Source organism: Gracilinanus agilis, chromosome 5 (assembly GCF_016433145.1).
Source record: "Gracilinanus agilis isolate LMUSP501 chromosome 5, AgileGrace, whole genome shotgun sequence".
Lineage (NCBI taxonomy): Eukaryota > Metazoa > Chordata > Mammalia > Didelphimorphia > Didelphidae > Gracilinanus > Gracilinanus agilis.
The window spans coordinates 197,041,256-197,056,493 of record NC_058134.1 but is presented as its reverse complement, the minus strand read 5'-3'; the positions used below and the strand labels follow the sequence as shown (position 1 = coordinate 197,056,493).

The following is a 15,238-nucleotide window of genomic DNA, read 5'->3' as shown; positions in this document are numbered from 1 at the left end:
TTTTTTTCTTTTTCATTCTCCTTTCTTTCCTTCTCTCTTTTTTTTCTCCCTCTCTCCCTTCCTTCATTTCTTTATCTTTCTCTCTTTCCCTCTCCCTTTCTCTTCCTTCCCCTTCCTCCTTCCCTCCCTCTCTCCATTCTTTCTTCCTTCTTTCTTTCTTTCTCTCTCCCTCCCTTCCTTCTTTCTCTCTTCCTCCCTTTCTCCCTCCCTCCCTTCCTTCTTTCTTTCCTTCTCTCTCTTTCTCTTTCTTTTCTCCCTTCATTCTCTTTCTCTCTCTTCTTCCTTTCTCTTCTTCCTTCCTTCTTTTTTCTTTTTCTTTCTTTCTTTCTCCAGAGACATACATTAACAATAGATTGAGTTGTGGGTTTGAAAGGGAAGCTATGACTTCCGTTTTGGACATGTTGAGTTTGAGGTGCCTGTGGAACATCCGGTTTGAAATATACAGATAGGCAGCTAGAGATATAAAACTGGAGCTCAGGATAGAGAGAATGGGCTAGATAAATATATCTAGGAATCTTTTACATAAAGATGATAATTGAATCCATGGGAGCTGAAGCAAGGAGCAAAGGCACATTGGTCTATTTAATTTTCAAGGAGTTCATATTTCTTACCCCTTTTCCCAAGGAGGAGAAAGCCCTGCTCTAAGAAACTCTGCCCTGATATTTACCCTGAATGGATGGTTGTTCTGCCCTCAGTTGTGTGTATATTGGTGTGGCTCCTTTTATTAACCTTTGACATTTCCTGAATACCACCAGACTAAGAGGCACTGGGTGGATGTGAGTCCTACTCATGTACTAAAAAAATCTTACAAATCCAACGAAAGGAGGAGACGCTCTCAGAGGAAGAACGGTGTGAGGGCAATGGCAAAGAGAATCCAAAGCAATGGTTATTATTCATTTGGTGTCTGCAAAGTGGGGATGGCAGGAAGGCTTCCCAGAAAAGAAGTGTGTATGTGGAGGAGTTATCTGAAGGCGGGGGAAAAGCATTGTTAAATGGGCAAGGAGAGGCAGGTGCATGTGTGCATATCTATTTCTGTGTGTGTCTATTCCTTTGTTTGCATGTATCTGTTCCTGTGTGTGCATATATCTATTCCTGTGTATGCATCTAAATATGTCTCTGTGGCTGTCTCTCCCTCCCCACTGCTTGGGACCGGTTATGTGCTGGCAACAGGAAAAGGACATGCCAGGATCTGCTGGGGTGGGTGTGTTTAAACCTGCCCCTAGAGCAGGTCCTACCAGCCTAGCTTGGAGAGGACAGCGGAAGCAAGCTCCAGGAATCAGCAGAGCAGTGGAAGATACAGGTATGGGGGCGTCACTGGGGGGGGGGAGAAGGGCAGAGGGGCTGAACCCCATAGTAATGCACATAGCACCCCTAGGTATGAGCCAGCGGGGAAGGTGATGATGGCCTCTGGACTATGGGAATGTGTTTGAAGGAAATACAACTCAAAAAGAAACTTCCATTCATAGGTGAATTGTAAAGTCCAGAAGTTTTGAGACTTGTATCCAGGAAACTTCTCCATAGAAAGCCCTCTGGGTGGCCCAGGACTCCTCTCTTGTGTCTCTTAACTCGACATAGTTCCTCTGAGTCCCTTTTTCCAACTCCCTACTTCTCTGCTCTCCTTAATACCCAGGGTCCTCAGTGTTTTCCACTAGCATTGCCCCACCCAGCTCCATTTTCCTGGATTAGTGCCCTGTCCTTGGGCACTTTCCTGCCATCTCCCTGTCCCTGGGAGCTCACTTGTAGGGGGCAACTAGGTAGCTGGAGAGCCAAGTCTAGAGACGGGGAGATCCTGAGTTCAAATCTGGCCTCAGACACTTCCTATCTGTGTGACCCTAGGAGAGTCACTTACCCCCCACTGCCTAGATATTATCCCTCCTTCTGCATTGGTACCAATACATAGTATTGATCCTAAGATGGAAGGTAAGGGTTTCAAAAAAAGATGGGGGCAGCTAGGTAGCTCAGTGGATTGAGAGCCAGGCCTGGAAAAGGGAAGTCTTGAGTTCAAATCTGGCCTCTGATACTTATTAGCTATGTGACCCTGGACAAGTCAATCTCCATTGCCTAGCCCTTACCTCTCTTGTGCCTTAGAACTAAAACACAGTATTGATTCTAAAATGTAAAGTAAGGTTTTAAAGAAAAACCTTACTCACTTGTCTATTCTATTCCCCTAAGACCCTTTATCTACTGGGTGATCTAATAAAAACCTGCTACCCCTCTAGAATTACTAACGTGGGAAACACTGACAACCCAAAGATGGCTTATCAGGAGGTGTTATGAGGAAGAGATTTGGGAGCAGGCATGGTTTTATGGCACTTGTCAAAGGCAGTTTTCTATCTTGTGTATGCAGAAGGTTAGTCCCTTTTCTTTGCAGTCTATGTTCCTTTTCATAGACTTTGGCCATTTTGTTCTTGAACTCTGACCTTATAGATATGAGGATAAGTAGGGAGACCCAGAGAAAGATTAATCACAATGTTTCACATTAATATCTTACTTTACCATATTTACAAAGTGTTTTTTGCATGACAACCATATGAGCTAAGTAAGATAAATATTATCAACCAATTTATAGAGGAAACTGAGGATTAGAGATGCAAAGAAACTTATCTAATACTCACAAGTCTAAGGAAATGACAGAGCTCAAATTCAGATCTTCTAGATTTAAGTTCTTTGCTCTTTCTAGTACACTAGGTAACCTGGGTATTCACAGACTAATTCACAAATCTCAGGGACACATAGCCTCATGCTATGTAACAAATGGAAACATTGGGATTCCTCTCTAGACACCAACTCTTCCCTTTCTTCACTATAATTTGCCAAGAGCATAGTCCAACTTGAAAGACTTTTCACTTTCACTCATATCAGGAAGGAAGAAACCATGTGAGAGTCGAGAGCTAGCTAGATTGTGCACAAAAGAACTGATCCAACCCTTCTGGAGGGCAATTTGAAACTGTCCCCAAAGGACTTTAAAACTGTGTATACCTTCTGATCCAGTAATATCACTACTAGGTCTGCATCCCAAAGAGATTAAAAAGTCTTACCTGTACAGAAATATTTGTAGCAGTTCTCTTTGTGGTGGCAAAGAAATAGAAATTGAACAGGATCCAGGACAATTCTGAGGGACCTATGAAAAAGATCGCTATCCACATTCAGAGAAAGAACTGTGGGAGTAGAAACATAGAAGACAAACAACTGCTTGATCACATGGGTCGATGGGGATATGACTGGGGATGTAGACTCTAAGTGATCCCCCTAGTGCAAATAATAATATGGAAATAGTCTTGATCAATGACACATGTAAAACCCAGTGAAATTGCTCATTGGCTACAGGAGGGGAATGGGAGAAGGGGAGGGAAAGAACATGAATCATGGAACCATAGGAAAATATCCTTAATTAATTAATTAAATAAATATGTAAAAGTAAATACTAAAAAGAAAAAAGAAATTGAACCAATGTCCCTCCATTGGGGAAAAGGCTGAACAAATTGTGATATATGATGGTGATAGAATATGATTGTGCTGTAAGAAATGAACAGGATGACTTCAGAAAAAGCTGGAAAGAACTACATGAACTGCAGTGGAGTGAAATAAGCAGGACCAGGAGAACATGGTACACAGTAACTGAAACATCATGGAACTATGAAATGTGATAGACTTTACTACTAACAGCAATGCAGTGATCGAGGACAATTTTGAAAGACTTAGGACAAAAAATGCTACCCACCTCTAGAGAAAGAACTGTGACAGAATGCTGATCAAAGCATACTACTTTTCACTTTAGTTTATTTGTATTTTATTTTGGGGTTTTGGTTTTACATGAGTATTCTCTTATAACAATGACCAACACGGATGTGTGTTTTGCATGATAATACATGCGCAACTCAGATAAAATTGCTTACCATATCCAGGAAGGAGGAGGGAAGGGAGGAAGGGAGATAATTTGAACCTTATAATTTCAGAAGGTACATGTTGAAAATTGTGACATATAGTTGAGAAAACAAAATATAAAAAAATAATAAAAAAAATAAACTGTGCCCCAAAACATGAGGAACCAGAAAAGTTCAAAGGAGAGGAAAGTCAATGAAAGCTTCATAGAAGAGATGAGAACTGAGCTGGGTTTTTTGCGTGGGCTGACCTGACCTGACCTGACATTTACTAGGGCTATCATATCAAATACATTCTCATAAAGGTTACACTTTATAACTCGAAATAGTCATTCCTCTTGGTTGATTATCTATTGCCGGAGCTGTTGCAAAGTTAGGAAGTATATATAATATCCAGAAAGCAGATAAGGCCAATTCTCAGGAGGCTACACCATGGACTATGTCCAAGGTAGCCAACAGAGCGGTCAGCATAGTTAAAAACTCTTTCTGGAAAAGACCTAAGTGATCATATTGTCCAAACCCCTCATTTTACAGATGAGGACACTGAGGCTTAAAGACTTGTTTAAATGACTTGACCAAGGTCACACAGTGAGTGGCAGAACTAAGATTCAGACTCAGATCCTCTAAGTTCCTCTTTCTACTAGACTCTGTTGCCTTTAAAAAAAAAAAAATCTGGGCTCAGGCTAGTTCTAAACTCCTGTGGAATGAAAAAAAATGCTATTTGAATGATAAAAAAGAAATAAATGGAAGTTAGGAAGTGCAGAAAAAGAGTAAAACAGGATTGTGGGTTGTAAAGAGCAGAAGATTTGGGCTTGGGTTAGGGAAAATAATGTGAAACCTAGACCTAGAGATTCACTATAAGTCAACTATTTGCTGCAGTGCATAAAACACCACACTGGGAATAAGGAAGACCTGAGTTCAAATCTTGATTCATATCTTAATTAGTTGTGTGGCCTTGAGCACATTACATCTTCTGTATCTTATCTGTATAAAGAGATGGCTAGATTCACTCTCTCCCAATTCTTTACAACTCCCAAAAATTCATCCATCAGTGAAACAAGAAAATCTTGAGGATCAACCAATGCATTTAATAGACTCATATAGCTAAAGCCAGTAGGGACCTTGGAGGCCATCTAATTCCACCCCCTCATTTTACAATGAGGAGACCAAGATTGAGGTGTGAAATGACTTGCCCAAAGTCACATAGATCCTAAGTAAGAGAGCTGAACCGAGGTCGTCAAACTCCAGGTTTAGCATACTTTACACGGCTTCACCTTGCCTCTCATTTCCCCCTAAATTCCTTTCCCAGCCACGGATTTCTCTACCCTAGGGAAAGGGCCACCTCCATCAACCTGGTAGACCCCTCTTAGGGATCACCCTTGCTCTTCATGCCCACAGTAAGAGGCTGAATGTGATTTGTGGGTGCTTTCCAGAATCGTTGGAACAAAAGTTTACAGAAAATCTGGGTCAGTCCTGGGAGCCAGAGCATCAGGGTGCCAGAGACCTGGATATTCAGGGGGCCAGACGAATAGCATACGGTTAACATCAGCCAGAGTTGGTAAGCAGCTGTGTATCTTCTATTATTCCTTTCAACCTAAACCAAAGGGAATCCGTTCAATTTACTAGAGTAGAGGACTTTGAGGACTGGCAAACTAAGGAATTTCCCAACTGTCAGGTGATGAGGTACCAGTAAGTGGTCAAGATGGGAAGAATTTTTGAATAATACTCCCCCCACCCCCACCGATCCAGAATGGAACTAGAAAAATCAGAATTCAATCATAGGCTATGTTTATCCTTCCCATAATATGCTAATTATGTAATTATGACCATTTATATTTACATAATACTTGAAAGTGTGCATTTTCTCAAACTACTGAAATCCAGAAAGTTGTAGAAGAGAGGACTATAAATCCTGGAGATATGGGAGGGCTGGAGTCCTTCTGAAACCTGTGGATAGCAGGGGATCATTATGAACTTGGGGAGAGGAAGCCAAGGAGCCAGAGGATGACTCTGAGATTTTTGTGCCAGTGGGAGATGAGATAGTGGCATTTTTGTTAGAAATGAGGAAGTTGGAAAAAGGATTTTCTACTTCTCTTTGAGAAATACACACACACACACACACACACACACACACACACACACATCTTGCTCCCCAGCTCAGCCCAGAAAGTCTTTTTGCTTTTCCTTCCTTCCTTCCTTCCCATACCAGCCAATAACCATTGGCTAATAAGGTACCAAATGGAGATGAGGTGGAATGGAGGAATTCTTCGGCCTGTGCTATCTCCCTCACACTTCCTGTCTGCTTTATAGGACAACCCCCTCTCTTATCTCAGCAATGTGCAGAGTCCAACCCAGCTCAGAGGGCACTGAGATGGCTCACAGAGACCTCCTGGACAGGTGAGGACACTGGTCCCTGGGGCTGGCCTGAAGGTGGGAGATGGAAGCGGGAGAGAGAGCCTGGGAGCTTAAAGGGACAGTTGCTGCCTGCTGGAATCTGTGTAGATGATTTGGGGAGGAAGTTGCCCAAGAGGAGTGAATGTGTCCAACTGGGTATAAATCTCCTTTCTCTGGAAGTTATGTTATCAGCTCTATTTTCTGGGTATATTTATATGAAGGAGTACGTGTGTGTGTGTGTGTGTGTGTGTGTGTGTGTGTGTGTGTGTGTGTGTGTGTGTGTAAACTCCGCCAGGGTAAGGACTCTTAGAGGTTCTAGCACAAAGCTGGGTACAGAGGAAATACTCAATAAAAACTTGCTAATTGAGCTTCTCCGTGTCCTCTGTTTAATGGGTACATATTTTTTTTTTATTAGGTTTATGAGCTGGAATATACCTGCTCTTGTTCCTTAGCCTGCATCTATCTCTCTTTGTGTGCTCATTCTTTGGTCTTGGCATGTCTTTCTTTTCTTGTGGTTTCAGATATGTCTCCTGAGATGAGGCCCCAGCACTATGATCTAGGGCAGCTGTTCTCTCTCTGCTCCCTGGCCCACCCCGCTCCCCGTACATACATCTGGGGCCTTCTTTCACCAGATGTGTGGGTTAGAGCAGGGGAATTTCAAGCACTCCTAACCTATTCCCTTCTCCTCCCCCCACTCATTGCAGTTTTCCCTCTCTTTCCCATTTGGCTTGGCACAATGCCCACCTGCCCCACTGCAGCCTAGGAACTGATCAAGTCAGAGAAAAGGATGGGGAAGCTAGGAATTCAGGGAGGTTGGGAAAGAAGCAGAACTCAGAAAACTCGGAGAATTCCAATAGACAAAAAAAAAATATCAATTGAGGGCTGTTAGTTTTGCTTCACCAATTATATTGGGAGTAAAGTTAGTTTTGCTTTTAAAATAGTAGTTTCCCCTAGTTCATTTACAAGTCTCATCAACTGGCATTTGTTAATTGTGCCTACTAGGTGCCAAGCACTGTGTTTACAAGTCATTCATATTTGGGAGAGGAGGACCTGTGGAAACCCAAGGAGAATATAAGATTAATAATAATTGCTAATATTTGGATAGCACTTACTACATGCCAGGCTCTGTGCTAATAATAGTGATGATAATGGCTAACCTTCATATAGCACTTATTAAACGCCAGGCATTGTGCTGAGCACTTTACCATTGTTATCAAACCTTTAAAGTGTTACATATTGCAGTTGTAGCATAAAAAAGGCAGCTAAAAAGCCCTCCAATCAGAACAGAAATCGGAAGGAAGGTCAGATTTATACAAAGTTTTTCAGAAACCAAATCTTCTCCATACTTGTGACATAGGTGATGTAAGTGTGAAAGGCTGCAGTTAAGAGGCAGGATGTAGAATGTGGTGACCTGTTGATTAACCAGCAGATTCCAAGGAGGACTCACTACGGGCAGAGCACTAGATTTGGAACTACTGAAATAGGAAGCGATGGAAACTGGAAGATGAGCCCCCCTCAAGAGCTTACCATCCAGTTGGAGAAACTTCAGAGGGATTGAATGGAAAGAGTGTTTGTTAACCCACCCAGGAGAGTGTAAAGTGAGGACTTAAGTGTTCAGAGGATTTCGTAAATAAGGGACAAGACTGTGGACGTGAGTTAAAGAGACACTGGCTTAAAGTGAGAGGGAAAAAGGGAAGTAGGATGGTTTAGGTATACTTTCAATTAGAAAAAGGGGGAAGTCAAATCATTTATATCTGGGTACAGATTTAAGCTAACCTGAAAAAGTAGTGGGATGGTCTCAGGATTTCCTGGAAAAAGAAAAAGTAGAAAGAAGCCCTGCCTCCTGGACCTGCCCTCAGGTACGGTGTACAGCATGCTAGATATACATGTATGTCCTTTCTGGCTACTGAACGTGGACTTCCTCTCATATTTCAGGTCTCCCTTATAACAAAAGAGGAGCCCTGGAAATTCTGGCATACCCTTGCTCTCTCTTGAACCTGGCCCTTCCTGCCCAGCGTGAGGGATGATGTCCTCGGCTTAGCCCACCTATGGAGGAGATGTGGACCAACACCACCAATGAGACTATCCGCATGTGCCCCGACTACCGCTTTTACCACCGCCTACACCTGGTAGGCTATAGCTTGGTGCTTGCTGCCGGTCTGCCCCTCAATGCCTTGGCACTCTGGGTTTTCCTCCGAGCCCTCCATGTCCACTCAGTGGTCAGCGTCTACATGTGTAACCTGGCAGCCAGTGACCTGCTTTTTACCCTCTCTTTGCCCCTACGACTCTCCTACTATGCCCGCCACTACTGGCCCTTTCCAGACCTCCTGTGCCAGGCGGCAGGGGCTGCCTTCCAGATGAATATGTACGGCAGCTGTATTTTCTTGGCCCTCATCAACGTGGACCGCTTTGTTGCGATTGTTCACCCGCTCAGGCTCCGCCACCTCCGCCGGCCTATGGTGGCCAGACTGCTCTGCCTGGGGGTCTGGGCCCTGATCCTGGTGTTTGCGGTGCCTGCCGCTTGGGTCCATTCCCCCTCTCCCTGCCATTATAAGAACATCACCGTCAACCTGTGCTTTGAGAGCTTCAGTGATAACTTGTGGCAGGGCGGGCTCCTGCCCCTGGTACTCCTGGCTGAAGGCCTGGGTTTCATGCTGCCCTTGATAACCATGGTCTACTCTTCCAGTCGGGTCTTCTGGACTTTGGCCAGGCCCCATGCCACCAGGAGCCAGCGCCGCAGGAAAACAGTGCGCCTTCTGCTGGCTAACCTGGTCATTTTCCTCTTTTGCTTTGTGCCCTACAATGCCACCCTGGCTGTGTATGGACTACTTCGGGGGAAGCTAGTAGATGCCAGCTCTGATGCCCAGAGCAGGGTGCGCAAGGTGTTGGTGGTGATGGTGTTGTTGGCCAGTGCCAACTGTGTCTTAGATCCCCTTGTATACTATTTCAGTGCCGAGGGCTTCAGAAACACTCTTCGGGGCCTGGGAACCACACGATGGGTCAAAGCCAGAGCCGCCAGCAGGCCTCCTGGACTACCTGGCGAGCGGGCGAGTGGGACCGCCTCCGACAATCCTGAAGATGCCTCTCACCGGGAGTTGCTCTCGCCTGCGCCTCTGGAGAAGTCCTTCAACCACTCCATCAAGGATTCAGCCATCTGAGCAGAAACCCCCGGCTGAACTTCCTCCTTTCCTCCCCTTCTCATCCCCTTTATGAGACTGCACGGCAGGGCGGAGAGAGGATCCAGTGCCCAGACTCCGGTTTCTGTCTTAGCCCGTTTCCAGGAACAGAGAAGAGATATGAAGAAGAAAGAGTGCTTGAAGAAAAGTCCTTTCCGCTTGCCCCTGTCCCAAAATAGGGAAACCTGGATAATCTGCTTCTAAATTTGGTCCCTCGTGAAGCCCCCCCCAGGTGAACAATCTGTCCGGGAGTCTCCTCTCTGAACATTTCTCTGCAAGGGTGCGTTCTTGGGCTGTTGGGCCGGGACCCCTTTCCTCTGTTTTGGAGGGCCGGGGTCCTCATAAGGACTAACTAATAAAAGCGGAAGTAGAAAACGGTCCTCCTCTTCAACAGAGTCGATTTCCTTTTTGGTTTGTGCCCTAGAAGAATCCATCCCTGAGCTTTGAAGTGGGGCCATGGGGCAAGGGCAGGGCTGTCTTGGGGCTAAAAAGTGAAGTACAGGAGCTCTTATGGAGTTCACAATCTCTTTTCACCCACACCCAAATCACAAAAAACCAGCCATGTTTCTTCTGCCTTAAGGACAACAGTGACCCGATCAGCTTATGTACCTGGCCCAAGGGAGAACTTTTCCGTGCCCATGATCCCTCAGCCAGAACTCAAGCTACCCTCCGGAAGATTGGGGCCGCAGGGAGTGGGCGAGGCTTGACACGAAGGAGGGAGGCAATGAGAGGAGGCTCTCAGGCCTCAAAGAGGAGATATTTGGAGGGGGAGGAGAAGCCGGTAGCCCTAGGGAGGAGCCTGTCTGGCCGCCCCGGGGGAGAAATGAAAGGGAGAAATACAGAAATCAGGAATTGTCCTGAGAGCATTGCGAGAGGGGGGAGGGGGGGGGAGGGACGGGAGAAGGGGGAGGGCCTTCCATAGGCTGGAGGGACATGCCCTCTCCCCATCCACCCACCCACACATTGGAAGATTCCAGCCCAAGAAGAACGTTAGGTGTTGCATGTATCTCCTGCCTTTGTGTCACTGTCTGTTTCTTTTCCACGTATCTTTCTCGAGACCTATGTAGCCCAGCATTGTGTGTGTGTGTGTGTGTTTCTGTTTCTGTGTGTCATTGTTGCTTCGCCAGGGTCTCCTGTGCGTCCTTTCGAGGTCATTCCAAACTCTATGATTTTTAAGGGTAAAATGACCCCTGGTGGCCAAAGCGGAGAAGTGGCCCAGATTCCTCTGCCCACTCCTATTGGACTGGAAGGATTGCTGCTGGTTCGTGCCCTTGGTGGCTCTCATCCCGCCACTGGGAGCCAAGTGTAGCAATCTTCCTGGGACAGTGCAAGCCTTTACCTCAAAAAATAGAGGCTCCCTTTGCTATGGGAGCTCTTATTGGTCACTCCGACGGGGCATTTTCTGGGTGAGCAACAAAACGAGTCCAGGGAAGTGGATCCTTCGTAGAGCACTGAGTTGCTTCTCTTAGCGGGAGGTATCTCAGTTTTTTATGGAAAAACTGAGATGCCAAGTGCAGGTGGGTCCCCCACCCTTGCTGGAGTCCTCTGCTGCTTCACCCCCTCTTGCGGTGCTCTGGACTTTGAATTCCTTTTTAACCTCATTTCCTTACTCAAAAATGTCCAGCTCAAAAATCCCTTCTAATTGCCTTCTCTCTTCTGTCTTCCCTTCTTCCAGAGGCATTGGGATCCAGTGGAAGCACCATATTTGGTGTCGGATGACAGGTTCAGATCCTACTTCTGTCACTTACTCCCTATGTGATTCTTGGGGACTCATCTGCAAAATGAGGAGTAGAGATAGGGCTCCTCTATGATTCCTTCCAGTTGTAAATCTCTGATCCTATGATTTTACAAGCCTTAATCTTGGGATCTCACTAGGAAACAAATCTGAAGAAGGAAGATAAAACCTTGACTATGATATCTGTCTGAAAGGACTGAGGCTCCTCTTACTTGTCTGACCCACAGATAGTTCCCTATTGTGCCCTAGATGCCATTTTATTCTTTCTCCAACTTGTATGCCAGAAACAACTCTTTATGATGTCATTTGGGGTTTTCTTGGCAAAGATGCTGGAGTGGTTTGCCATTTTCATCTGCAGCTCATTATACAGATGAAGAACCTAAGCAAACAGGGTGAAGTGACTTGCCTAAGGTCACAAGCCAGTAAGTGTGTCTAAGGCCAGATTTGAACTCAAGAGCATGAGCCCAGTGCTCTAACCACTGTCCCACCTAGCTGTCCCTCTAGCTCCATTTCTGCCCCCAATTTCTCCTTCATTTTCATATTAACATCCCTATGCAAGCTCCCCAACACACCCTCAAGCACACACACACACACACACACACACACACACATACATCCTGTCTCCTCTTCTCCTTCCATAAAGCCAGTCTGATCATGAATTATGTGAAGCCCCATTTATGCCAGATCTGCTTTGCACTCGAGTTTCTCTAGAGTAGAAGAAAATAGTGGATTCAGATAGGAGTCACCTAAATGAGCATGTCAGCTTTTTCAATTTCATTTTCAGAGTTTGTTGGGTCCCCTCCCCACTCCCAGAAAAGATTCATTAGAAATGTAGGTTTAGTCCTCAGAACACTGGGAAAATGTTCTGGACAGTCCATCTTGGATGTGGTGGGGGGAATGGGGGTGGCAGGGAGAACAACCTCTCCTGAACTCTGACCAAAAAACCTGCCTCCTCCTGGAGCCTCAGACATGTGCCTTGATTCTTCTTTATTAGCCAGTTACATTCTCCACCATAAGGAAAGAGTGAGAGAATCTTGTCTTCGAAGTAAGATTTGAGGAAAATTATTTCCTCATTAATTCATTCAACAAAAGTTTAAGTACATGTCCTATTCAGAGGACTACATTAGATGTTAAAGCATATGCGAAGTTCAGGAAAAACAGTCTGGTTTTTTTTTTCCGGAAGATTACAATCTAATACATGGATAGGATACTTATACAATTAACTATAATACACTATAAGTGCATTTGGAAAGGGGCAGGAAGAAATCGAGAGCTCCGAGGAGAGGGGTCAAGGCTTCAGAGAGGAGTGGACATCTGAGTTGGATTTTAAAAGCTAGGTCCAGAGGGAGCTGGGTGGCTCAGTGGATGGAGAGCCAGGACTAGAAATGAGAAGTCCTGGGTTCAAATCTGACCTCAGATATGTCTTAGTTGTATGATCCTGGGCAAGTCATTTAATCCCTATTGATTAGGCTTTACCACTCTTCTTCCTTGGAACCAATGCACAGTATTGATTTTAAGATGGAAGGTAAGAGTTTATTTTTTTAAATGCTAGATATAACTATTTAATAGGTAAAGAGAGGAGGAGAAAAACATTCCACATATTGGGAACAGGATAAATGAAGGTTTATAGAAAGTATTATTAGTTTACTGTTCAGGATGGAAAAGAGATATAAAGGCAGGCAATACCATAATTGTCTATTTGTTTTGAACCCTTACCTTCTTAGAATCACCACTGTATATTGGTTCCAAAACAGAAGAGGGGTAAGGGCTAGGCAATGGGGCTCTTAATAAGTGACTTGCCCAGGGTCACCCAGCTAGGAAGTGTCAGAGGTCAGATTTGAACCCTAGACTTTCTGTGTCTAGGCCTGACTCTCATTCCACTTAGCCACTTAACAACCTCCTGTCTGTATTTTCAGGACTGGTTTATGGAAGAAGTAATAGATTTGGTCCTCTTGGCTTTATAAGGCAGAACTGGGAGTAATAGGTACAAGTTACAGGCAGATTTAGGCTTGGGATGACAACTTTTCTTAGCTATCAGAGCTGTTTCCAAGTAGAATGGTCTGCCATGGAAGTGGTAGGTTCTTCCCTTATTAGAGATCTTGAAGGGCTGGCCAACAGTAGTTGCTGACCATGCTGTAGAGGGGATTCTTTTTAGGTAGGTACGGAGGCTGAGGTGACCTTTGAGGGTCTTTCCAAAGCTGCAATTCTTTGAGAGGTCGCTGGAAAGTCACTCTGACACCAAACTGCAAAAGACCTTGAATGCCTTGACAAAGAAGTCTGAACTTTCCTGAAAAAAATAGTAGTTCATATTTATTGAGCTTTCTTCAACCAGTTATCTCACTTGGTTCTTAGGATGATCTTGTGAATTATATGCCCATTTTATAAGTAAGGAAACTAAAATTCATAAAGGTGAAGCAATTTGTCCAAGGCTACACAGGAAGAGATGAAATGAGATTCAAACCCAGGTCTTTCAGTCCTAAAGCCCAGGCTTATTCTACTGCACCAGGTCTATCTACCCCAAGAGGTATTTCTGCACTGTAAACAACATATCCAGCAGAAATGATGGTGAAGAAGAGGTGGCTTGCCATAGAGTTCCACTAGGGGTGGGAGGCAGATGGAGCCCCCCCCCAAAGGAAAAAGAATATTGCAAAGGGTTGGGAATCCTAAAGAATCTCCGGGTTGATACCTCACAACTTGGGAACCAGAGAGCAAGTATTTCTGGGAAAGAACTGGGATTTCCGCTGCCTAGAGAGGGGGCATCTGATAGTGGGGCTTCAGGCTTGGAGAAGAGGGTATGCAATGCAGGCCAAGCAAATTACAGGTCATATGGGAAAGTTTTTAGGGGGAGCAGCCTCTCTCTGAAATGCAGGTTATTCCAGGAGCTACTAGATGAATGCCCCATTGCCCTCTGGTGTGATTTTACCTCCCTGGGTTGTTATCCTACCCCCTGAGGCTTCCAGGAAAAAAAAAAAAAAAAGGAAAATGAAAGGAGAAAACCTGGGAAGGACCAGACGAAGGAGAAAGGGCAAGGAAGGATGTTAGAGATGTGGCCAGGACCAAGGCAGCTAGATAGGTTGGGGGGAGGCAGTCTGGGACAAAAGGACTAGAAAGAGTGTGGAGAAGGGTGAGCTAGATTGAGGGAAGATGGAAGGAAGGAAGGGAGGGAGGGAGAGAGAGAGAGAGAGAGAGAGAGAGAGACCAGTGCTGACACAGCTGAGATGTGTGGAACAGACTTGGGATTTGGCCCACAGGTCAGGCTTCTGGCAATGTTATGGGATGGAGAGGCCTTAGGAGACATGGAGAGTATTATGGGCTGGAGCAGTCTTAGGAGACTGGCCAATATTATGGGCTGGTGAGGCTCAGATCCAACTGGAGGCAGGAGGAAGGGGTGCGGGGTGGGAAGGGGGGGAGGAAGGGGGAGGAGGGAGTATTATGGGCTGGCAAGGCCTTTGGTGGCCAGAGGGGGGAGCGAGGGGGGGTTGGCACTGACTGCATGTGACCGAGGGGGGGTAGCCTGGTGAGTGGAAGGGGTGGGGTAGGGAAGCTTATTATGGGATGCTTCTTTGTACCTACTGCAGGACTGCCTCTCTGGGAAATATTATGGGATGGTGTGCGTGTGGGAGGGGGAGTGGGGTTGAAGGATTATTATGGGATGATGGTGCAGAGTGGGGAGGATAAGAAAGCTCTTCTCTGCCCCTCCCCCTGCACTCTCTAAGGTCAACCCTTTCCCTCAAACCATTGTCTTCCAGGGGGAACACCTGATAACCAGCCCCCACACCTCGGCTTCTCTTCCTACTCGAAGCTGCCCCAGCAGTTTCTCTGACGTGTCGCCACCTCTAGGGTGGAGGGGGAGGGTCCCCATTCCGAGGTAACGGGGGCGGAGGAGGATCGCTGATCCCTCCCCACACCTGTCCATCCTTCTCCTCTACCTGTCCCCACCCCCAGCCTAATCTTTGTATCCTCCTCCCTAGGGGAGACCCCGGCTCCCTTCCCCTCCTCCTCTCTCTTCCCTCCCCAGCTCCCTTCGCAGCAGTAACCAGTAAAACAGGCAG

General features: G+C 45.7%; 1 protein-coding gene across 1 annotated transcript; it reads left to right on the top strand.

Annotated features, from left to right (window-relative positions):
* Nucleotides 1–8,251: 8,251 nt before the first annotated feature.
* Nucleotides 8,252–9,824, top strand: LPAR5 (lysophosphatidic acid receptor 5). The gene has a single exon (XM_044678635.1). It carries the CDS (start codon nucleotides 8,324–8,326, stop codon nucleotides 9,431–9,433), a length of 1,110 nt encoding a protein of 369 aa, XP_044534570.1. The 5' UTR covers nucleotides 8,252–8,323; the 3' UTR covers nucleotides 9,434–9,824.
* Nucleotides 9,825–15,238: the final 5,414 nt, after the last annotated feature.